This window comes from Apus apus, chromosome 4 (assembly GCF_020740795.1).
Source record: "Apus apus isolate bApuApu2 chromosome 4, bApuApu2.pri.cur, whole genome shotgun sequence".
NCBI lineage: Eukaryota > Metazoa > Chordata > Aves > Apodiformes > Apodidae > Apus > Apus apus.
The window spans coordinates 28,583,096-28,608,341 of NC_067285.1; the positions used below are offsets into that span (position 1 = coordinate 28,583,096).

Consider the following 25,246-nt stretch of genomic DNA (forward strand, 5'->3'; position numbering starts at 1 on the left):
CTAGAGTCAGAACTAATTAGTCAGAACTAATTTTAAGAACTGCTTGTTTTTATTTTACATAGCCTTAAGAAAAGAGTGTCCTACCAAAAGGAGGAGCAGTTTTGATGATTTTTTTTTTTTTCAGTTATATTAAACTGCTGGCAATACCCACATTGAGCTGCTATTTGCATCCCAACTTAGGATCTAAAACTTGTGGGGCTTTTTCATAGGAAGGGTTATTAGTTGACATCTGCTATTTTGGCTCTGCTGAGGTGTCAAGCTGAATCTTGACAATAAAAATGTCCTGTGAAGTGTCTGTCTTGTATCAGTTTAGTGCTAAGCCAGCAGTCTGTTTCATCAGCAATTTGACAAACAGTGGTGGTCAGATCTGACAACTTGTGACAGCATGTTGCTGCTTCTGCAGTACATTTCTTTCACTTACTGGTTGGTGCTTCTCGCAGATGGTCTGCTTGGTTCTGAAGTGGTTTTCTGGGTTGTTTTTTTTTGTCCAAAAATCTATTTGTTGGAATCATGCATAAGAGGTGAGCTGTTCTAGATGGTAGCCAATCATAAACATTGCGTGTAGTTTGAGCAACTTCTATATTGCTGGAATGAAAAGGAATTTTTTAAAAATATAAAAGATGATAAAAGGCAAGAATAAATCAGTTTTTTTAAATAGTTGATTTGTTAAAAATCAAAGCTTCATATTGATACAGCTATTTCACTTAACCATTACAAAACCAGAGTCTTCAATAAGCATATTTGTTTAATACTGGCATCCTAGTTCAGAGCATTAAGGAGTTTTTTTCTTCTGTGATTGATATAAATAGACCAAACCCAATTATTAATTTTTAGGTTAGTAAACAGGATGCTAATCAGGACTGGCAGACTTAGATTAGTCACCTAAATTTGAAGTTGCCCCTGTAATTTTACTGAATTGAGTTAGGATGTAACACCTTGAAGCCATCTCAGAATGCAAGCAAATACCAAGAGTTGGTCTGTTAACTTCAAGAAAATTGTTTGATGCTGAACAAAATAATTTTCTTCCCACTCCCTCATAATCAAACTGTGGTGAAGAATGGTGTGTTCTGGAACCTGCTGAACTGAGATCCTTCCACCTGGCAAAACTGCTTCCTCATCTGTCCTCCATGTGGAACTGTTGAGTACAACTGTAGTAGCAATGTTGCTGCAAGTGCCTTTCTTCTCCTGTGCATTGTCAAGAAAGATGTGATCAGTTGAGACAGATCCGTTCTGAGAAAGGTGAAGCTGTGAAGTGCAGTGTGGAGGTAAAAAGCTAAGCCCTCATAGAGGCAAGGGGAACAAATGAAAAATAAGCATGGAAATCTTTGTCCCCTTGTGGGCACTTGTGCTTTTCAGGAAGTAAAGAAATCAAATTGAATGGAAAATGTTTGATGTCACAGTGGAAACTTTGTATTTTGTACTTCCTGATCCTACTGGTATTAACTTCTTGGCAAGATGCAAAGATGCAGCTTTGAAACGAGAGTCTCTCTAGCATCTTGACATTTCCTTTCCCTCCATCAGTTATGTAGTTCCTAGTAATTAACTCAGTGTTTTAGTAATTAGGCAATGCAGGATAACAGTGCAGGATAAGTGTTACATTGCACAAAGGCCTCAATCCTGTACAAAGTTCTAAAATGGGAAAAATGCTCAAAGAGATTAAAATACAACAGTTTCAGTTGCCAGTGAGAACTCAATTTATATGCAGATGAATATGCAAAATTGTCTTTACAGCTCCCAAAAACTGAGCATGGTTGGTTCACTCAGCTCTATGGCTTTATGTACATTAAGTAATAGTGCAGTGCAACACAAGCACATCTTGAGAGTGAAACAGTTGGTGTTGAGGGCCCAGTGTCCCTGTTATACGTGTCTAGAAGTTGTTACTTTGAATTAGCTTTATGCTCATCTGCTTTAGGGAATGCCCCATAACAGCGAGTGTGAGATAGATGCTCTCTGGAATAGTATGTTCAAGTTGGTTTTCATCAGAAAGGAATCAGGTAAACCTCAGAGACGTGGTGATGCAAACCACAGTGTTGTAACTGAAGACATTTGAGAGATTTATTTGAAAAATGTTTTACTGATCCAAATGGAAACGGTTACATGGGGGTGCATGCATGGCAACCATATGACCTCTGGAATATCACTCTGGTTGCAGTTTTGTAAGGCTTTCTTGTTAGCAGATAGATTTTGAGTAGATTTGATTAACAGAGATATGCAGGGGATGTGTGTATGTCTATGTCTGTCTTTATGTAGCAACGAAGTGGGCAGGAATTTTGTCTTAGCAATTTTTACTATGTTATGTTTGTGCCAGTACAATTATTGCAGGTAGATGCAGGTTGTTCTGTTCTCTTAATTGAGGTGATATGTTTCCAGTATTGTGGTGATACCTCTAAATGATCATACTCTGTTCCTTTTAATTAGACTTATGTTTCAGTCCAGATTAATAACCATGTGCCTTCTGCTTTTGAGCTGACCAATTTAGAGTACACTCAGTATAAGCAGCATACAGAACTCAGTTACCTATGTATGATAAAAAATTAATCTCACATTTGTGAAATTGTTCTGTTGCTTCAAGTAAAAATTTCATGTTTCACTTGGATGTTTGACCCATTGTCTTGTTATGCCCTAAAGGCTTCCTTTTGAGCTTTGGGGAAGAAAAACCATTTTGCAGTTCTTCAGAAGTCTGATGCAAGAAAAGCATCAGTGACAGTTGACCCCTCTGTTGATCTGCTGCTGCTACTCTTCAACCTTTCCTGACTAACAACTTCTACTTGTCTAGCTAGGTGCATGCATAGTGTTTTTTTGTGTACTGCGTTAAATGATATAGCAGCTCATGATTAGGTGGTCCAGGGCACACAGAGGTGAGTTACTGCCACTAATCTACTACTGAGATCCAAATAATGGAGATTCGGTTCACATTTTGAACACTGAGTAAATGACTTAGTCCTGGCTTGGTTCTGTTTCTTTTAATGGCTGTTGGGAACTGCTATCTAATCTGGAGTCCAAATTACCTTTTTTTTGGTGTTAAATATGCATGGCTCAGCCTGTACTGAATTAGCATTCCATCTTGTTGTTTTGAAGTGTGATTTATTTTTCTTTGCTCTGGATGGATGTTCATTCCTTTCCCTTTTCAAAAGAAACAATCCATTATGTGCAGGCCAGAAAGCCCACATCCTAGGCTGCATCAAAAGAGGTGTGACCAGCAGATCAAGGGAGGTGGTTCTCCCACTGCTCTCATGAGATGCCACCTGGAGTAAGTATTGTGTCCAGTTTTGGAGCCCTCAACATAAGAAGGACATGGAGCTGTTGGAGCAAGTCCAGAGAAGAGCCACCAAGATGATCAGAGACCTGGAGCACCTCTCCTATGAATACAGGCTGAGACAGTTGGGTGTTTTCAGCTTGGAGAAGAGAAGGCTCCAAGGAGACCTTACAGCAGTCTTCCCCCCCTGAAGGGGGTCTACAGGAAAGCTGGAGAGGGAGTTCTTACAAGGGCTTGTGGTGACTTGAACATGGAAGGTTTAGATTAAACTCTGGGAGGAAATTCTTGACTGTCCGGGTGGTGAGACACTGGCACAGGTTGCCCATGGAGGTTGTGGAAGCCCCATCCCTGCAAGTGTTTCAGGCCAGGTTGGATGGGGGCTTTGAGCAACCTGATCTAGTGGGAGGTGTCCCTGCCCATGGCAGGGGGTTGCATCTAGATGATCTTTAAATGTCTCTTCCAGCCTAAAGCATTCTGTGGCTTTATGAATAGTTCTGTGTGGCATATTTTTTTCTTCCTGAAAGTGAGCTGTGTAGGACAGAAGTACTCCTAATGATTATGCATATTGAGTGGTAAATAATATATTTTGGTTTATTGTATTTCTTTGAACTTGTTTGTAGTTTTGATGAGCGTCTGGCATACAGTCTTACTGAGTGCTCTTCAGATATAAATAATGCATTTATCAGGATATCTGTTAAAAATGTTTTTAGGTTTTCTTTTGTCATTGTCTTCTGCCTCAAAAAGCATTCCTGCCTGCAAATAGCTGCTGTCTTTACTGTTTTGCTAGTGTTTTCAGCATGACTCATGTCCCTGGCTCTTACTTGCAGCTATTCTTATGTCTGTGAGTGGCAGGCAGTGCTGCAGCACCATGTGCGGAGTGCCAGCTCTCGAAAATTTCAGTTTGGAGACTATCAGGGATGGGAGGTTAAGTGTGACCCACAGCTTATACCATTTGGAGATGATCTTATGAATCTGACAGGCATGTGCATTTTGCAAAATCCTTGACATTAGTTGTGGTTTTGCATCCCAGTTCATTCCCCAGAATCACATGCCTTGTCCCACAGGATAACACACTTCATACCCTCAGTGGAATATTTGCACTCTCCAACACCTATCTGTGTATAAACAGCTGTCAGTTCCATACATATGAAAAAAGAAAACTCTTCTGCTATTCAGCAGAAGCTCTTACAGCTGATTAATATTGCAGAACTTATTTACCTTAAGAACACAGAATTCAAAGGAGTGGTGTACTTCCACTTTCATCTGTTCTAAGTTAAGCTTGAGAGGAGGAATTCTTCAAGAAAAGTCTGCATTATTTCAATAATTGCAAGGTTCTCTTGTCTTTCAGAAAAAGTAAGTCAGTTTCTTAAATGACTGCTGGTTATATATCAGTGTTACTGCTTGAGGGAAGCTTATCACAAGCAGAATTAAAAAAAAAACCTAACAAAAAAAATCCCAAACAAACCTCTTTGCTTTTGTGATCAAGCCCTTCTGATAAGTCTTTGTTCATCAGCATTCATTTGATCTTTGATTCTTTTCCTGGCTTCAGTTCTCTCATACAGTAATGAAAGCAAGTCTACACAGTGCTTACTGATTGATGAATATTGGTGCTGTTTCTTTTCAATTGTTTTGAACATTCATCTTCGTTTTGTGTTTCAAGGAATAACGGGAAGGTTGCTTCAAGAGGTGGTTGTAAAGGAGGGATGTATTTGCCATATCAATGTGAGTTGTAAAATAGGTTCCAAAGTCTCTGTGTAACGTGTTAGAAATTATTAGAACATATTTCTTTGGAAAGTAGGTTGGATTTTTGCAGGTGTATTTGGGCTGTGTGCAATCAGTGTAAGACAGGATACTGGACCAGACACTGGAGATGCTGAGGAGCAGTGTCTAATGTCTGATGAAATATTACTGGGAAGGCATGGAACCACCAGCAAAATAAGTATGATCTAAAAATGGAAGGTATTACAAGGGATAGAGGTTTAAAATTAACCTTCCACAGACAGGTATTTGAAGTTTAAAATAATTACCATTTTCAGTTACAGTTTAGGCACTGTTACAAGAGGGCTATTAAATTAAGACAGCCCCTTATTTCTCAGAACAGGCATTTATTGGTGACATTACTTGGTTTCTTACATAAAATGCAACTTTCTTCTGTATTGCAATGGTAGTGCCTCAGCGGGCTGTGAAGTGCCTTGTCACAAAACACTTCTGGATGCCTTAGCTTTTGATTTAGTAAGGGATGAAGTAAAGTCAGAGAAAAAAAGCCCATTTTTTGGTGCTTAAATAAAAAGGATGACATTTCTGACTCGGGAAGCCTCTGAGCCCTGGGTATTAAGAAAAAATTGTCTTGATCTGTTTGCCCTGTTGAACTCTTTCCTATGCATCAGCTGTTGCTCTCTGCTGAAGAAAACACATTGATGCTGTGTGGACCTTTTGATTATGGTGGCACAGCTGTTTGTATGCTTTGTTCTCACTCCATATTGAAGCACTGAACTTGATCCTCTGTCATCTGTGTTTCCTATGCATGTGTATGCAACAAAGCTGCTAAATTTTGAAAATCCAAGGCTACAGACACTTCTGTTGGCAAGGGCTTGTCCCAACTGCTGCCTCCCAGAGTAAGATGAACTTGAACACTGATATGACTCTGCTCCCCCTACTCCTGACAAGGGCTGCGTTTGATTCTTCAGTGTGCAAAGGCAACAGGGTTTTCTCTCCTGGGGCAGCAGTGTGGTGTGCTCTTCCCTTGAACACAGGAGTCCTGCAGCAGCAGCAGGGCCTGGCTTAGTGTGTGCCCCATTGTTTCTGCATCGAGCAATGAGAATGGCGTGACTGCAGGATGCTGGTGTGTGGGTTCCCTCTCACTGCTGGGTGTGACCAGTCTGACACTGCTGTCACAGAGACCTGAAGGGCTCTTGTGCAGCATGTAGCTCCCAGACAGGAAATTTAGGAATATTAATATTTATATTGTTTAAGTAGGCTAGAGTACTATGTGAGACTACAAGTGAGATTTGGGACTCCCATTGATGAATATCCTATGCTAATGGCACTTTTGGCAGGGGTAATGCAGTACAGTGCTATGAGAATTGTAGAATTTAAGCTTCCCTGCAGGGTTAAACAGAATTATCCAGTCAGCTGAAACTGATACCAAATATATGCTTTACTTTCATGCTGTTTACTTGATGGAGTGCATTGTTTCCTTGAATTATCTCATATGTGAGGATATGGCACCCAGAAACTTATACCCTCTTTCTTCCCGATCTTGAGTATACACTGAGATAATTTGCTGAACGGTTGCAAGTAGGCAAGGAAAAAAGTGTATCTAGAAAATAGTGGTTCTTTACCTTTTACAGACATTTGTGAAACATTGTATCTTTTGTTACTAAAATACCATCTTAGAAAGTTGTCTTTGCTCTGTGTATTGCAAACATGGAGTCAGTTTCCTGGGAAGAATCTGCTACTCAGAAATGTGTAGGAGAGAAGAGTTAACCTTTTAACCATTTTGTCAGTTAACCATTTTCAAATAAGGATTTATATGGCACCATCTTCCTATTTGTGGACAGAGATGTCCTCTCTAACTGTTGCAGCATGAACTTAAAACTGGTTTCTCAGTTGAACTCTTTGAGTTTAGTGAGATTATCAGGAAACTGAGCAGGTTAGTGCTTCTTACTTTGGAAAGTTAGAAATTATCAAAACCCTTGTTTTGCTGTTCCTTCGTGTGGCTGTGGTGGCTGCATGTGACTTTGGATATCCATCACCTGAACAAGTATTTTTTTAAAAGCACTTGCTTGGAAAACAGGTAAAACCATTTCAACAATGGCTGTTGTCTGCTTACTGCTGAATAGTACATGAGCACATCTTTAAATAATCAAAAACCAAGTAAGTTTCTTATGGCCACATCAAAGCTCACTGTAGGAGGGAAGGAGGCTTTTCTCTTGTCTGGAAATGAAGATAATTTAGTGTTTGACAGTTCTTTTGGGCTCTGAAAACTTAGTGCTGAAATTTTAATTCTGGTAATATTATTCTAAGTTTTGTTAGTCTGGGCTTTCTCTTCTTGTAAAGAATGGAAGGATGCAGCACAGTAGAGTTTTTACAATAATACAGGAAGTGTTGACTTACAAAATCTACTTGCCATCTTTTCACATGCCAAAACCTTGCTACACTTAATAGAATGGTTTTCAATCCATAGCTGGTACTGCTAGGTTTGCTCTGCATACCACCTCTATGGGCTGTACTTGAGCTATTATCTGTTTTAAATAGTTGATACATGATATTTTGACAATTTTTTTAGTGTCTAACTTCTTTTTTTAATGTATTTTTTCCCATGTTTAAAATGCTATATAATTGTGCGTGAGGAGGTCTGTAGTTGTATCATCTATGCAATATATGGCATTTTGGAAAATCGTGGAAATTGTAATGGTATATTAGTCTGGAATATTATTATGCAATTAGATTGGTAAACTCAAATGCTAGAAATATAATTGATTTTACTTTCTCTAAGAATTACAGTATTTCCCAAAAATTCAAGGGACAGTAAATTTTGATGCACTTTGATTTGCTTTGATGCGTTTTTGAGCAGGAAGGAAAAAAAGGCTTCTTAATTTATTAATATGGATTAAGGTATTTCATTTGAGTATTTTTTTTTTTTCTTCCTCCAGGCATCAGTCTGTAACAATTCCAGATTTTGATTGTATCCTAGTCATACTTCCCACTGACATGGTGTTTGCTAACATATTTTTTGCCATAGCTGTCTGGTTTTGTCTGTAGGAAGGCTGCAGACCCTTTGCCTTTGAATCAATTTTAAAAGTAGAAAAATGGAAGAATTCTTGAAATACATACATACCATGTTTTTTGCCACTGGAATGGATCTGTATGTCTTCAAAACCATCAGGTCCTTTGAAGTCTTTGAGATTTTCTGATAAATAGAATATTGAGAGCTTTTGTTGCTGAGAAAACAGAAGGGGGAAAATGAAGCTCACTTGCCTTGTTTAGCTACATTATTCTACATTAATTTTGAAATATATGCTGACTACTGGTAGATTTGCTTAAAAAATAACCTTTTTTATCTTTCAGTCTCCCACAAAAGCTGTATATAATGCTAGACACTGGAACCAACCAGAATCAGAGGCTCTGCCAGCACCACCAGTTTTGAAAACTCCCAGTGTCCCAGTAAGTAGACTGTTGTTTTTTTTTTTCTCAAATTCAGTAAATCTCCTTTTAAGATTCACTGACAATTTTTTGAAAAACAAGTTCTTAATACCTGGTAATGTCACAGTAATTCAGAATGAAATCTGCTTTGTGATGTGAGCCACTGAATATTTGATAGGAAATAAATTGTCAGTGGAAATATCCTAGAATGGGATCTTCCATATAATTTCAATCTGCAGATTAAAAAAAAGTTCCCTAATCTACTGAAGTTAAGCTTCCTAGCAGTGGACTCCATTTTGTCTTCTGTGAGAACCCCTAGGATTAACTTGCTAATGCCCATAGAAATCAGCAACCTGCAGGTCAAAAAGGAAACACTTCAAAGACATCCCATTTTTTTTCCTTTCTAATGGAGTAAATTATTTTGGATTGCTTACCTAAGTTTTTAGGAACTATGAAAAAAACAAGATTTTATGTATAAAGACAGAAATGCTAATGCAAACATAGCATGTCTACAAAAAGTAGACAAGAGGTGAAAACAGTTCTTAAGTAACTTGTTTGTTCAAAAATCAGTGATTATTCTGAGGCTTAAAGTAATAGCTTTTTAACTCTTTTTTGAGACCCTGAGAATCCAGGGTCTTGGGCTTACTATGTACTGTTAGTTGTTGCTGATTATGCTTAATTGTTGCTGATTATGCTAAGAGCATTGTACATTGTCAGTAAACTCATTTTGTTTGGTTCCTTGCTTTCAGTACTTGTCTGAGAACAGAAAAATCATAAAGTAGATACTCTTGCAGTGTTAAATCTTCAGCTTTTGTAATCAGTTTGGGTTTTGTTAGTTTGTTTTTTAATTCCACCTGTGTGTTTTTTCTGTTATTAGCTCCTCATTGATTTATGGTTGGTTTTGGTTGCATCCTCACAGTATTATGATCAGCCTTTCTTCAGTGTTAACTGAACTGCCAGGAAAATGGAGATGTCTCATTTAAAAATAACCATTACCACTAGTGTTTGAGGAGGGAACAGAAATTTCAGTCCTGGATTTCTCCTAAACTCTTTCTTGATTTAAATGAGGTGCACTTGAACTGAAGCTTTTGTTGCTTACTGAATCTTTGTATTGGTACTGATTATTTTTTAATTACTCCTATAGGTATCTTCAAGTCAGATTTTTTCTGAAGTCTTCTCAGACAGACTTTTGAGTATGTCCTCTTCAGGCTAGGAATATGTCTGGTTTGTTCATGTTCAGACAAGCCATTTGTCTTCCACAAACTTTCACTTTGTAACTGGAACCATCAAAATATTTATTCAGGAATGTGCAGAGGTTTGGCTGAACAAACCAGTTAGGGGAATATGTTTGTATCTGCTCCTCCTGTTATGATGTACATCTGAAGTTACTTCAGTCACTTTATTTTGCCTTGATCTATGTGTTTATGATTAACACTTAAGAGTTACAAGATAAATGAGCCTCGATGTAAATGTTCAGCAGTAATCCTTGTGCAGATGATCCTGCCTCTAATTTCTGTAGAAATTTGTTACCTGAAGATCTGGATCAATCTGTCTTAGATTTACTATGAGACACCCATAGCATGGAGACTGCTTATGCTAAGTACTGTTTCCTTATGGCCTCCCCAAGCTGCCTTGCAGTTTGCTTTGAAGGGGAGGCCATTAAACAAGACTTGGATGAAATACTTCGGTGTTCACAAAGTGATAAGATCAGTGTCTTCCAGTATGTGCTTTAAACCAGCTTTACCAGGTGATTTATTAGCATTTTGCCACTGGAGCCTAAGTGAGCAAATACTGAAGTGCTGTACAGTGGTAGGGGCAGCATGTAAAGAATACTGGATCAATATAGCAGGTTGTTTTGACTTGTGTTTTAATGTTGACTGTTAATGTACAATGCACAAGAGGCTTTAGCTCTAAATATCCCTTAAAGTGAGGAATAGTTCTCTATGGAAGTTGCATTCACTATGCCTTCATGTTAACTCTACTTTCTTCAGTCATGCTTAAAAAAACATTCTAATTTTTACATTAGATATTGAGGGTGAGTAAATGACCACTGCTATTGGCACTTGTACATTTAGAATTTGGAATTTCAAGGTCTGTATGCCTTGTTTTTTGTGGTTTATCTTAACATCTGATTTTGTGACAAAGTAGTAATCTGAAGACAAGCTGGCACTTAAACTTTATAGTAGACTTAAACTAATACTAAAGAGTAGGTTAAGGAGAAACCTGTAATACTTGCCTGAGATGGCTGGATACTCGTCAGTAGTTATTCTTAAAGACCTAACATCCAAGTTCTGTACTGCCTATTGAAAGGTAGTAGAGAATAGGTTTTGCTGTATTTCATGCTATAGTATGTTGTTCCTAAAATATTACCACAAATGTGAGCAAGGCCAGTGTATGGAGAATATCATAACTTTACAAGAACATACTCCTCTGTTTGAGGCATGCACCCTGCTTCTCGTTTTTCTGTGTGACAGTTTTTTATGGTGCTACAAATGTTACACATTCGTAGTCTTCTACCTACAGACAAAATGCAGTTTGGAGTACCAGGTTGGAGAGCTTGATTTTCAGGTAGCTACATCCTGAGTACAGCAGTGGGGTAGCCTCCAGTAGCTAGAGATGAGAACAGTGGACACAGTTTTTCAGTTCAAGCTGTGTTGAGACAGTGATTGCTCAATGCTATGCTTGTGTCCAGACCACTATGCTTAATGATGGGTCAGTATAGCAGCCAACTCAGTCCTGGAAGCTCCAGTGTAAGGGGGTGAGGTACTTGTGTAAGTATCAACGAATAATTGCTTTTAATATCTGAACTTGCTTGGTTTACTTACCCTAAAGCATAAGGAACCAGCATAAAGGACTTTTTGTGTATTTTTTTTAGTTTCAGAATTCCACTGGAGCTTTCCTGAGTACTTAGAACTGAGTTTTGTATTTAAAAATGCATTTAATTTCTGACATAATTTATTTTTTAAGAATAGGCACATTATCACACAGCTTAGGTACAGCTTGGTAGTGTAGGGCAAGGACTAAATAGTCCCAAAATGTGAGTTTGACAATTGCACACCTGTACTGTTTCCTGATGTATTTAGTGTATGTTTACATGCTCAAAACATCTGCCCATTTTAGCACTTTCTTATTAATAGGTAAGGCTATCTTCAAAGGAGGCAATTCATAAAGATGATGGAGTTTTTAAGGCTCCTGCACCACCTCCCAAAGTGATAAAAACTGTGACAATACCTACTCAGCCCTATCAAGAGATAGTAACTGCATTGAAATGTAGGAAAGAAGACAAAGAAGTAAGTATTCTTAACACTTATTTTTAAGATAAAGAATTATTGGTAATCCTGAGTACTGAAGGAACAGTGTCAAAATGAAATTTAACTTTCCTATTAAAGATAATATTTTTATATAAGTAGTTGAATGACCTTCATTAACTTGTAATGTTTCCTTGCACTCAAAACTGAATGTTAAACTGTACTTGTTAAGGTTATAGTAAATCTCAAGAGCAACTTACCTAGGTCAAAATATTTGTCTCTTCCAGTTATACACTGTTGTTCAGCATGTAAAGCACTTCAATGATGTAGTGGAATTTGGTGAAAATCAAGAGTTCACAGATGATATTGAATACTTGCTAAGTGGATTGAAGAGCAATCAGCCCCTAAACACACGTTGCCTTAGGTAAGATATCTTAATACAAAACACTGAACTTAAATTGAAAAGCAATATTGAATTAAATAAGTATTCATCCATGAAGTGACCATGCTTTAAAATGCTGAGTAGCTATCTGGCACTTCTGCTTAGAAGAATAAAATTTGAAGATAATCTTCAAGATGATATGTTGTGAATAATCAAAAGTAGTGTGAGTAGGAAAATGAAATACGAAATGCTGTCATAAGAGACATCTTCAACACACTTGCTATAAACTAGTTACAGTTCCATACCTTACTATAGATTAAAAATATTGTCTGGTAACTTTTTTGTTTAGTGCAACCTTCTCTGCAATGTCTACTCTCTTTTTAATGCAGTATTCAATTCTAAAACAAAATGCTTAAGACTGGGAAGTTTGCTGGCTATAATTTAGAACTGATGTAATACTGAGATACTGTTTGTCTCTGACTTCCTGTTCTTTGTTCTCTGTTGAGAAATAACATAGCTAGCATGCACTTGGAAGTATTGTGGCCTCAATACTTGTTGGAAGTTTCCCTAAGCTGTCTTCAACTACTCATTACGCTCTAATGTTAAAGTTACACATTATTGCGATGTTAGTATCAGAAATGTTAGTGTTGCTCTGAAAAAGTTTGACTTAATATTTGTTTCCATTCCCTGGACATAAAGTAATGAGAATCATGTTCTGTAACCGTGTAAGAATCTTTCTTTTAATATACTCTTTAAGTTTTCCTTTCTGTTTAGCAAAACTAAAATGCTAGAGAAGGAAAAACCTGAATCCAGAGAGACAGGTGATGAGGACACTTTCAGATTTGACTGAGAAGACGCTTTAATAAACTTTTTAGAGCTATTTTAAAAATTTATTTTTCATGTTCCTCAAAAACTAGCAATGAATATTGCTGCTGGAATATAAGCACAAGAAATTTATTAACCAGTTTGTACATTATGATGAGAATAAATTACTACTGTAACAACAATTGAGGAGTGTTTTTCATATTGAGTGCACTTAGTTTGCTCATATGGCAAGCTTCCTAAGATCTTAAACTGACCTTTATACTTTCTGAATTTATATAATGGCATGCAACTTGTGTAAACACCGTAAACATTTTTTCTTTCAGTTAACAAATTAAAATTATTTTTTCCAAAGGAAATCAGTGTGTAAGGATAGGAATAAACGTAAAAGAATCAGAAACTGATAGGTAAGCTCTAGCTGGCATTGTTGGGATTGGAGACTTGTACTTTAAACACCATACCCTATGAATCTTGTTAACAAGATTCCTGGAAGTCATGGAAGACTTGATTGCAGAATCACTCCCACATTAATCCACTTCTAAAAGTAATGTGTTTCCAGGACAGCCCAGCCTATAGACTATTAAAAATGGCAGAGTTTGCTAATAAAACCGAGGGAAGACTTCTATTTTTAAAATAGAACTGTTAAGCTGATCACTGATTAGTCTAATGTATTTGTCAGATCTTTTCTGAAATCTGTAGTGTTTCCATCAACCATAAATGCAGCAATAAATATTTAAAATGTTTTATGTTTTGGTTTGGTTTTTTTTTTGTAAAATACTGTCAGTCATAAGGAGAACTAATCAGCCAATTAGATAACTGTTAGGTAGCAGTGGAAGCGCACATTTATAATTTCAGATAATGCTCTGATCCACGATAAGCTCTCTGGTGCCTCTGAATCAGAGCTTTGGGCTTAGTTCCTGAACACTTTACTTTCAATTTAACTATTGGAAATTATTTTAACTTTTGTTTGAAAGAAACAAGTTCAGGGTACCCATTCCAAACATGTTTCTAACCCAACCTTAAAATAAAGCAGATACAGTTTGGTGCTGGTAGGCAACTGTTGAGTAAAATGCAGCTCTCTTCACCAGTTACCAAGTGGCTTTATACAAATTGTAGAAGAAAAATCTGGACAGATTTTGTCAGGGTCTGAGGTATATGGTCAGTCACATTTTGTAGACTTATCTGCTATTTCTGTAAATGTGTTCGTTTTAGTTCTAATCCAGACTTAATTTTCCATAGTGTAATCAGCTTGGCGACAAAGTGCGCCATGCCCAGCTTCCGAATGCACCTGAGAGCCCATGGGATGGTAGCCATGGTTTTCAAAACACTGGATGATTCCCAACACCATCAGGTATGGATGGATTGTGTGTTACATTAAAGTTTGATGATACTTGTCTACTTTGTATGAGTTTTGTGCACACGTAATTCAAGGCCGAGCATCCAGTGTGGTGTGCACCTGGGATCAGTGGCTTCTTTTTAGAAATCTGCAGGGAAATGAAAAATAACACCTGTGTTCCAGTGACAATTCCTTTTTGGCAGCAGATGTGCTTCTGGGTTTGGACATTCTTTAAAAAGATCATTTAAGTTTTAAAATAATAGTACCTGTACTTTGGATTGCTACTATATATCATCTCAATTTTTTTCAGTAATTTTATTGTTGTACTTATAATGTACTTCAAAAAAAATATATTTGAACAGGATTCTTCCTCCTTGTGTTTAAAGATAAATTTAATTTGCCATATTCAGACTCGCTTGTATATGAATTACCACCTTCTCTGTAGCTGTGTTGGCACATTTTTCATGTCCTGTGCTTGTCTCCTTGAGCAGTGCTGTAATGGCAGTTGTAGGATGCCTTGAGTATATGCAGTCTTCTGTGATAAATCTAGGAAACGTAAACTGTAACTTCTTTTGGTAACATGACCAGAGAATTAAAAGCTGAAGTTTGAGTGTTTTTACCAAGTTAAATTCGGCTGTGATAGAAAACACTTCTTGGGGGTAATGCTGATTTTTTCCAATGGTTGTAAACTGCCTCCGTGGGATATCCCTGGAGGTTTTGTTACAAAAGCAGAATATAGGAGATGTTACTTGAAGTGGATAGTAGATAAGGATATCCAGACAAGTTTGTTTTTATTTAATAGCTGTAGACATATACAATATGACATATACAATGCAGAGGAAAACTTTGCACCTATAGAAACTGACATTTGAGAGATTGTATTTGACATCTTACTGTGAGCGGGGGGAAAAGCTGTAGAGCTTTAAAGTAAATAATTTAGAATAATAGCTTATTCTCCATCTCCCTCAAAAATTAGCCACGGCTAACTGTAAAACATAGGAAACAGGTTTGAACAATGCAGTAATTATTTTGTGTGCTGTCAAAATAGTGCCAAGTGATACTAGAAATAAATGAAGTATAGTCACGCTATTTAGGACAGTTGCCACCACTGAGTTGCAGATCTGTGAAGGACAGCTACAGTTCCTTGGAAAGTATACAAGCTTGCTCGGTGCTTTTTTGGCTGTCTTTTAACAGTTACCATTATCCCTTCAATCTCTAAAGAACTAGCACATACAGTTCAAAAGGAAATTGCATGCTATTATTAGTCTGCAGTAACAAAAAGCATTGATTATATTCACTATTTTGGTATGTTCAAAATGCTCCCTTCTGTCAGGAAAAAAAGTAGCAAACTACTATTAATAAATGCTAAAATACATCCTCTAACTACTGGTAGTGTATGCTTCAGCAATGACCTTCTTATTATAAGCTTGCTGTCTTGATATGCTACCCTTTCATTCACTAATTATTTCACTAAAAATATAACTTGTTCAAAACAAATAGAAATTTGTCCACTAAATCTCAGTGCAAAGTAACTCAACACACTAGGCTTTGATTGTGTGGCTCTTACCCGTTGAAGATTAATAAGGACTTGGGAAAAAAACAGCACAATTATTTAATATTTTCTTTAAAGTATTTTGGAGATGGGAAACCTGCCACAGTGACGGAAACAAATGTCAGTGTATACAGCGTTCATTGTACTGATATAATGGGATATAAGACTGAGAAAGTAGGGGACTTCTACATTTCCATAAGAAATGTAAATAGCAATTGCAGAGGTATTTTTTAAACAACAATGGAAGCAAAACCAGTTACTTTACTGAGCGATGCCCCGAAATATTTACATGGAAATTGCTTGTTGCAGTGAATTTTTCTTGTCAATTGTTCTTTAAGCTATAGTTTCAGTTTTTAACTGACTTTCCTCAGCTATGCTCTGAAGGTTTTGGAGTGTTACTAATTTTCAAAATAAAAGCTGTCTTCATAATAGCTCAGTAGTTAAGCACAGAAATGTGGTTTTGTAATGTCTTCAGCATGTGAATAATTAAAAAAAAAAAGTGCATTAAATGTAGTGTTCAACCCTAGAAAATAACCATCTGTTCCCACAAGCTGGAGTATAAATAGAACAAGCAAGGGAAGACAAGGATGGGAGTGGGTGTAAATGGTCTGCCATTTCTGCAGTGTACGTTAATCTTGAGATGTTTTCCTGAATTCTGTAGAAGTATGGAGTCCCAACTCCATAGTTAGATATGCCATAAAATTTCTGCTGAGAGCAAATTCTGTTTATTTTATTTTTTTCTCCTCTCCATTTTTATTTGGAAACAGAATGTGTTTTAAGAATCTTGAAGAATAGAACAGGACAAAAAAAAGCCCACCCAAAACACTAGCTTCACTACTGCAGTCTCTAAGGGTGGCATTTTGAGGGCTTGATTCCGTTCTTTGATTGGTTTGTTTGTGTTTTTTGGGGTATTGATGGAAAATTAGCCGTACTAACAATTTACCTCTTATTCTCAGCTCAGAATTCTGTGTATGGTAGGGCATGAGATTGCTTTCAGACAATGTGGTTAACTGTTTTTAACGCTTAGAGATCAGAGCAAAATGTAGAGTTGTTATATGAAAGATTAAACCAAGTTGCCTTTAGAGACTTAAGAAACATGAGTGTTAGAAATGCATCACTGGCACGTAGCTGAAGCAGGTTTGTTCCAGGCTGTAAGTGCCGTTCACAACTGAGGTCCTTACTTTTGCAGCATCACTCTTTTTCCTATGCCCATCAGCATTTGGAGGCTTATTGACCTGATGGCCCTTGGTATATGAGCTGTGGCAGGAATCTAGTTCTTGTTACATGTACCTACTCTGCTCCTTTTTGCTTTTCTAGCAGTCCTGCAGCCTGAAACCATGTGTATAATGTGTTACTGCCCTGCTTGGCTCCCTTCTCATCACACTGAAGTATCTTAAAATGTGGATAGAAGGTCTGAAGGGAGTACAGAGCCCATGTGGAGGGAGAACCATTACTCTGCAATCCAATCGACTTCCTGTTATGCAGAAAGAAGGGAGCCTGGGACAGGCAAGGGCTTGGTACAGAGGCTTACCAAATGAGCATGATTGCCCTTATCAGGCTTTGGAGTATCTGTAAAGCATTTCTGAGTAGTGATCTAGTTTCTGACTTCTTGAAATGCATTAATGTTGACAGCTCAGATTATAAATTCATCAGTTTTCTATTAACTGCTGCATAGTTTCTAGTTGATAGAAATTCCTTTGGGGACTTAAGCATTTTTTTTACCAGGAAGCTCACCTAGATAATGCTAATAATAGATAATAGAAATTAGCACTTCATAGATGTCATTTTATTAGGTCCCACACTGGCTGACCCAACAGTTAGTAGAGTAACATTTGTTTTTTCTGAAAAGCATGTGCTCTTATCCATGTTTTAATAACTGGAATTATGAAAGAACAGAGTATTCTTCAAGGAACCTGAAATTTCTTACAGTTTAAACCAGTTGCAACTAAATCCAGAGTAAGCAATTTCTATGATTAAAATTATAGAATTGCAGGGTTTATTGGAGAAAGTTAGTAGAAATTAAGGGAAAGCAATGTATACCCTATCAGTGTGGACAGGCAGCATAGGTGGCTTTCTGCCTTACATCTGACGAGGCTAGAGTAGTGATATTGACAGCTAAAATTAATATTTGTTTGGCAACCAATTCTGTGTCTTGAGGTCATGAGAGGAGGTGTAGTTCAGAAATTCTTCCATCCTTCAGTGTTCCAAGTGCATCTTTGGTAGTTAGTCAGATTAGTGTCTTTATTCATCTGAGGATTTCTTTGACTCAGGTAGGAAGGAGTTTTACCATAGCTTTTGATAGACTGTCAGCTGCCTAATCCTGTTTTGGAAATGCTGATGCTGCTTAGTGTGACCAGGTATGATTATTACTTCTAAAATAAACAGAAGCAGCTAATGATTGCTTTGGTGGTTGGCTGAACTCTAAACAAGATCTTAATCTGCTATAACCTGAAACTCTGCTATTTCCTGTTGAGCTGTACAGCATTCACATCCCAGAATTACTTTGTCTCCATTTTGAATTTACTTTATACAGGAAAAAATTGCAATAGATGCATGCAGCACCTTGACCCCACCCCTTTCCTTAGTTCTTTTCCTCCATATATCTTCAAAGGAAAGTATTGCATCCAGCACAGCTGAGTTCTCCTTGAACATTTCTACTCTTTACCATAACATGGAGCTCACCTGGATAGATGAGCCCTGTGGTGCAAGTACTGTGCTTTCCAGTGCTAGAGACAGATAGCTTTTATCTCTTCCCTGCCATTTATCCCTTCCTGAGAGTCATGATCTGCCTTTGCATTTCTGGATCCTCATGAAGATAAAGTTTAGTTCCTTCTTGAGGAAGGATTAAATGTTGTTTAGCTGGGAAGAGATCCCTAAACACCAGTTCTGTAAGAGCAATTGTCAAGATACAATTTACTACTTAAAGACTGGTGGGAGCAAGGGGAAACTGATTTGTACTCTGGCTACTTCCAAAAACCAGAATTCCCCAGAAAATTGTGTTGTGCTAGAAATGTTTGGGTGAACTATTGACTTGAAGACCTGCCAGGCAGTCAGAATGCATGTCATCAGGCACTCTTTCCCCTCTCCCTACCCCTCTTCACAAGCAAACACTGTCCCCATGATTCCGTTATTTTCTGGTGCTGTCACCAGCTTATCCATCAAGCCAGAATGTCCACCTACCTTGTACCCTGTGCTTTTTTGCTTTGTCCCCCTGACATCTGTCTCTTCTATAATACTGTGTTACTGGAGTGAATGTTTCTTGCTCTGTCTGCAGCACTGAGTCCCTGAAAAGTAGAAAACCTTGCTGCTCTGCTAGGGTTTTATAAATGTATTAAGTGATTTATGTCTCAGTTGTATTGGTTAGGAGAATGCATTCAAAACTTGCTAGGAGAGATCTGTGTTCAGTTTTAGGTACTTGTGCAAGTGCAAGAGTAGATTGAGACTTGTCAGACTTATTCTTTTGTAAATTTTCAGCTCGTTTATTAAAAATTGTAAAAAGTCTGCCTGGCATGATTATGAAAAACTAACTGTTTCTTCTCTTTTCTATCCCAACCCAAGAATTTGTCCCTTTGTACAGCAGCTCTAATGTACATCCTGAGTAGAGATCGTTTGAACATGGATTTAGACAGAGCTAGTCTAGATCTGATGATACGGCTTTTGGAATTGGAACAAGATGCTTCTTCTGCCAAGCTGCTGAATGAAAAAGACATGAATAAAATTAAGGAAAAAATTCGGAGACTGTGTGAAACTGTTCACAACAAACATCTTGATCTTGAAAACATCACGGTGGGTATCATGCTTTTTATTTTAAAGCCTTATCAGTAGTGGAATGTTTAATAAAGTGAAATTTGTAGGCATCATCCTTATCTCTGTCTCCCAGCTAAGGAGTCATGATATTTTGTCTACTTTGTATGTATGTATGACTGAACTGCAAGTGTGTTCTTTAAATTTGAAATTTCCTTTCTGAAAGGCTGTTAGTAGGATCAAGTTATGATGTTCTTCAGCAGTCTGATTCACCACTCGCTAAGGGTAGTTAGTTAAAAGTAGCAATTAAAAACAAGTAACACTTGAAATAATTTTATTTTAGATGTACATTCAGAAACAGTAGGGTTTCTTACATAGGAATAAGAGTACTGAGTGTTACATTGAAAATGTGGGGCAGGTTGTCCCATTAAAAAAAAATTAAAAATCCTACAGAAACTGATTTCTCTCTGCCCAAAGTGTGGTGGCACATCCTTTGATTACCATAAGTGTGGATTATTTTTTTCATTCCTTTCTGAAGTGTACTTGTTTTTTATGACTATGTCTTCAGCTGCAACAGAAAACTGTTTTTGTTTAAAAATAAATTTGGCCATGGTTTGAAGCTAGCTTGAAAAATAAAGGGTAAGTTGCAAGTCTTTTAAAAAGACTGTATTTAAAGAATTGATGACAGATTGACTAGATGAGTGGTCATAGATGACAAAAATTAGTAATGTGGTTTTGCTTTCACAATATTTCAGTACAACAGATGAGAATATAATACTAACTTTTTATAATCTTGAAATACATAATTTTAATGTCTTGAAGATTCTTACTATGTTTTTTGCCATTTTTCATGTAGTACTTTTACCTGACAGGTGAAGTTCCTGATTTATTTTTTATGAAGTGAGCTTTTTAGAGCTTTATCTCTGCAAGTAGAGTTTCAACTTCTGCAAGTAATCTGCAGATAAGATTGTATTCCATCTTAGTTTAGAATAAAAGATATTATGCCTTGTTGAGCTGGCATATTCTTTTGTGGTTTTAATGACTTTTTTGGCAGTTTAAGAAGGGTTTGTTTTTTTTTTTTTTTTTTTGTCCCAGAATTCTAGCTATGGAACAGATAGCTGAATTGGTATGAAAGTCCGTATTTAGTAGTAGAAAGAGCTGGATTTTGGGGTAGGAAGATGTTACTGATGACATAATTCTTAACCTTGGTATTCAGTTTGTGGTGATAAAGGATAAATGTTTCAGAATTTCACTTTTAAACTTGTTTCCTACAAACCTATGAAACGTGCAGGTTAATTTTCTGACCTTTGACATCTGCAGAGGAACAAGGAGTTTGCGATTATTTTCTCCCCTTGCAGCTTACCCTGTGAATTCACATGATACAATCTGAAGATACCAACAAAGAATGAAGTTTGTTCTCTAGGTGGTGATCAGCTAGGAATTGGTATAATCAGTGTCTTATTTCAGTGCTGTTTTGGCACTGAAGACAGTTGATACAGCTTGCAATTTGTCAGTGCCAGGATATCTTTTGCACTGTAAAATGTAAGCTCCCTTTATTAAGCATGGAGGAGCTGGGACAGGTTCCTCATAGCTAAAGTATCTAGCCATACATACTGCTGTCTTCTATTTGAGCTTTTCTCATATTCATAATCTGAACTAGTCTGATTTTTTTTTGTAAACTAGTTCTGTTCTTGTGTTTTCTTTAGGCATGGGTTTTAAAGGGAGAAGATATATTAAAAGATACTCTGTCAAGAGAGGAAGTTTTCCATGAGTAAAGAGTAGCATTGTGACAGGCCATCAGTTTCAGCTGGGTTTTTGTTTGTGGGTTGTTTTTTTCCTGAGACATCTGTATTTCTTAAAATTATATTGAGCTGTTGTTGTAAATGTGTTGAATACCATAGTACGTCACGGATGGAAACTGGTTCTCTTGCAGCTGCACCATCTAGAAGATGAGATTATATAGTGTTTAGAGAATATTTGCAAGACAAATTAATGACATTCTCTTCCAATTTATTACAGTAGCTTTGGTGAGTTGAGACAATAGTGAACTTCATATGTAGAAGGTAAAGCTGCTGTTGTATAGATCTCTGTCATGAGTTATAATACGTTAGCTCTGTGTTGAACCAGATGACGGGCAGAAAATGCTAACAAAAATGCAAATTTTGTGGGGGTAGAGAAAAGATCTGTGATTTTTCAGACTCAGACATATTGTCCGAGAAATGGTGTTCTGTATAATTTATAACTCAGTTTTCCAAGACAATAGGGTGTTTACGCAAGCCTGGTAAGTAATGGTATTGCCAGGAGTTGCTGAGGTTTGAACTGGTATCCTGGAACATGTTGCACAGCTCAGAGTCAGCACAGCCGTCCCTGAAGCCTTACAAAGCAAATGTGTCAGAGGGAAGATGAGTTGACAGTGGTTAAATTCAGTTGGCTTTAAGGAGCTCTTATGGCTTTGTCTCTGACCTTTCATTGTTGTATTTATGTACCATATATGAAATTATTAAGCTTATAGTGCTCCAGTCTTGCCTGTGCATTTTTGAGGTATTTCAGAAGTCTATACTAAGTCACTTTTGTGTAGGTATGTATGTATATGTTTTATTATTAAAAGTTGCCTTTTATTTAGAGGCCTTTGGAAAAACAAGTTATAGCCTTGACTTTGTAAATGGTGTTAGTTTTGTTTAAAAACATTACAGGGGATTAACTAAGATAATCACCTAAAATCTCTTCAACTTCCATTAGCAGGAAGTAAACTTACCCTTGCTGTTACTGAATTTTGATACCTATTCCTTTTCTAAAAAAACCCAGTAAATATAGTAAGATTTTTTTGTAGTGTTTTAGTTTAATCGCTATCTTCTATGAGTTTAAAATTAAAACCACAAAATACATGTGTTAGAATCAGATGTATCCTACAAGCTGCAGAGACAGAGAAGCAGTGTTTGCTGTGGCTTTTCTTGGGTTTTATTCCTGCCTGGCTAATTTATCCATTTCCTTCTTCCACTTGTTTTTTGTGATAGCAAGGGAGAGAGATGAAAGGAGGCTGCTTAGGTTTTCTAAGCCATTAATGAAATCAGGAGATGTTAAAAATCCAAAGTACCTTTTTGTCAGTACCAGCTCATTTGTTTAAGATATGCATATTTTTCAACCTATTCTTGCTCCCTCTGGTGGGTGTTCTCTGCAGAGCCCGTAACTTCGATTTTATGGTTTTTAGATGACACGCATTTGGATGATTTGATACATTGGTTATAACTGCATATGATGATTTCACTAATTCTGAAACATCACTCTTTCAGACCGGGCATTTGGCAATGGAGACATTACTGTCTCTGACCTCAAAACGAGCTGGGGACTGGTTTAAAGAAGAACTGCGACTTCTAGGTGGTCTTGATCATATTGTAGATAAAGGTATGTTGGAGATACTGCTTTGACATTGTGAGAAACTGGTGAATCTTACTAAGACGATTGCATGTGTTAATGTTCATGTTCTGTGGTTAAAAAAATGTGGTTTTCTCAGTAGTGTTAAAAATAAAGTACACATTTTTTTAGCAAGTCACTGGGGAATATTAGTGACTTTAATCTGTTGCATGCAGGATTGGAAGTAGTGTTAAGATTAAACGATGTGCGTAATGTTGCATATACTATGCGAGATTAAAAACGACTCAATCTTAGAATACAGATTGCTGTGTTACATATTTTTGTACAGCCGACAAATCCAGCACACTTATTCTAAATTAAAGGCCTGATATTTTTTAACTAAATATCCCAGAGGAAATGAGCCCTTCAAGAAGAAATGACGGGAGTTGTGTTTCATTGTTTTTCTAAAGATATGTCTTGGTTAGGTTTTTTAATCAGCATCACACATATAGGAAGGAGACATTTCTAAAATTAGTATGGAGCTGAATAAAGCTTGGTCTTAAGTAACCAGTAGGATGGACAAAGGCAGGATGGAAGGCGTGAAGGCGTTCAGCTCATACATGGTTTCAGACTTGTAAAGTGTAGGGACAGTGTGCTTGCTGTATCTTTTTTCTCTTCTACAAAACAGCACGTTACAGTTAAGGAACTGTACAGTTAAGTCATGTGCTGAACAATTTCATCATTGTCAGTAGAAAGTAAAATACACAGATAGATTATTTTTGGCAACAGTGAAAAACTTGTGAAGCCAAAATTGTAAGGGTGTATTTTTTTAAATTACTTGGAGAAATGAAAAGTTTTATAATGCTGATCATCTCTTGAGTTTTGTGAAGTGTAAAAGAAGGCTGACAGCAATTCTTTTTGTAGTTCATTAGATTGTGTGCTTGTCTTTTGAAAACCTCTTACTGGAAAACTACTTATTTTTGTTTAGTTAAAGAATGTGTGGATCACCTAAGCAGTGATGGAGACGAAGAGAAATTGGTTGCTTCGTTATGGGGTGCAGAAAGATGTTTACGGGTCTTAGAAAGTGTGAGTATGAGCAGATGCCATGTGTTTCTGAAAACTATTTTTCAGCCAGAACTTTTCAGTGTTAGATTCTTTCAGTATGCACTTACATAATAACACTATAATGTTGATTATTTTTTATAGAAGATACTAACTTCCTGATGTTTATCAGCATTCCTGCAATGTGTGTTTGAAAATGTCTTTTACCACTCTGTATGTATGTACAGCATTAGGAGTTTATTTTTCTTAAGATCCTACAAAAAGCAACTGTGCATGGATTTTGTTTTTCAAGGCATGAGTTTGATACTCTAGTGTGTGTCTAGTAATAATGGAACATCAGAGAAGCAGTGTTTTCTTAAGAGCAATAAATCAATGTTTATTTTAAGAATTGCTACTTTCAAACATCAGCTGGCTATGCACTGAAAGCTCTGAAAGTCAGACTAGTCCTGTCATGAGTTGACTATATATATTGAGATGCTAAATATATTTTAATGAGGGTTTTGAACAGAATTAAAACACGTGGCACTTAAATAGACATTAATGGACCAGAATTGTGCACATTTGCTTCTCTGCAATGCCTTTTGCTGAGTTTCGTGTTTGTTACCAGTGTCACTCCTTTTGTATCGTGATACAGTAAGCAAGCAGAAGTGTTGTGATCTTTTAGCAGTACATCTCCATCCATCAGAAAGTGAAGTTCAGGTTTAGACTACAGGTCAATGAATCTTAATGAACACCTTAAACAAAAGGCAGAGGGCAAATAACTACAGCAGTAACTTTGCTTCACTAAAATAGAAGGAAAGACTCAAAGGTAGTGTAAAAGTAAGCTACAAACTTAGGAAGATGAATGGGTTTTGAAATACTAATTCATGGGTGCCTGCTTAAAAATGAATGGCACCTTGTTCCTCACCTGCCTTTTGAACAGAGAAGATTTTTCAGATCCATTTCTGAAAATTGGTTGTGAATTTCTATCAAAGGAATCAAGGAGAAACTTAATTTTTGTTTAGATACATAATAATGTCTCAGAAGTGGATTGGATGTCAAGTCCTAAAAATAATATTGTGTCTATAATTGCTTTCTGTTATGTTTTTATATGTTTACGTATACATAGATACATACACAATTGGGACACTGTAGTCCCAGATACAGATTTGGGATTCTGCTGCAGCAGAACATTTTGCCACACAGTTTCTTTATGTACTGTATTAGGGTAGATGTTTTTCTCTTCAGTGCCACGATTTGGTGTGATAGGTGAAAACTCCAAGGAAATACTGGACAATGATAAGTGAGTTTTCACTGGGTAATAACCAAGAAATGTGGAACTGAATGAATTGAGGTGATAGTGAAAGGG

At 36.9% G+C, this 25,246-nt stretch overlaps 1 protein-coding gene across 4 annotated transcripts in view; it reads left to right on the forward strand.

The window, feature by feature from the left end:
• The window catches only part of WAPL (WAPL cohesin release factor), a 141,503-nt gene that overhangs the window by 106,701 nt on the left and 9,556 nt on the right, over positions 1-25,246 (forward strand). For 3 of the 4 annotated variants that reach the window (XM_051617165.1, XM_051617166.1, XM_051617164.1), the window contains 7 exons: positions 8,327-8,422; positions 11,539-11,691; positions 11,937-12,073; positions 14,093-14,204; positions 19,300-19,527; positions 22,776-22,887; positions 23,825-23,922. In XM_051617165.1, coding sequence (XP_051473125.1) covers positions 8,327-8,422; positions 11,539-11,691; positions 11,937-12,073; positions 14,093-14,204; positions 19,300-19,527; positions 22,776-22,887; positions 23,825-23,922 — 936 coding nt within the window. The remainder of the gene's footprint in view (positions 1-8,326; positions 8,423-11,538; positions 11,692-11,936; positions 12,074-14,092; positions 14,205-19,299; positions 19,528-22,775; positions 22,888-23,824; positions 23,923-25,246) is intronic. The other variant, XM_051617167.1, reaches the window with a different exon arrangement.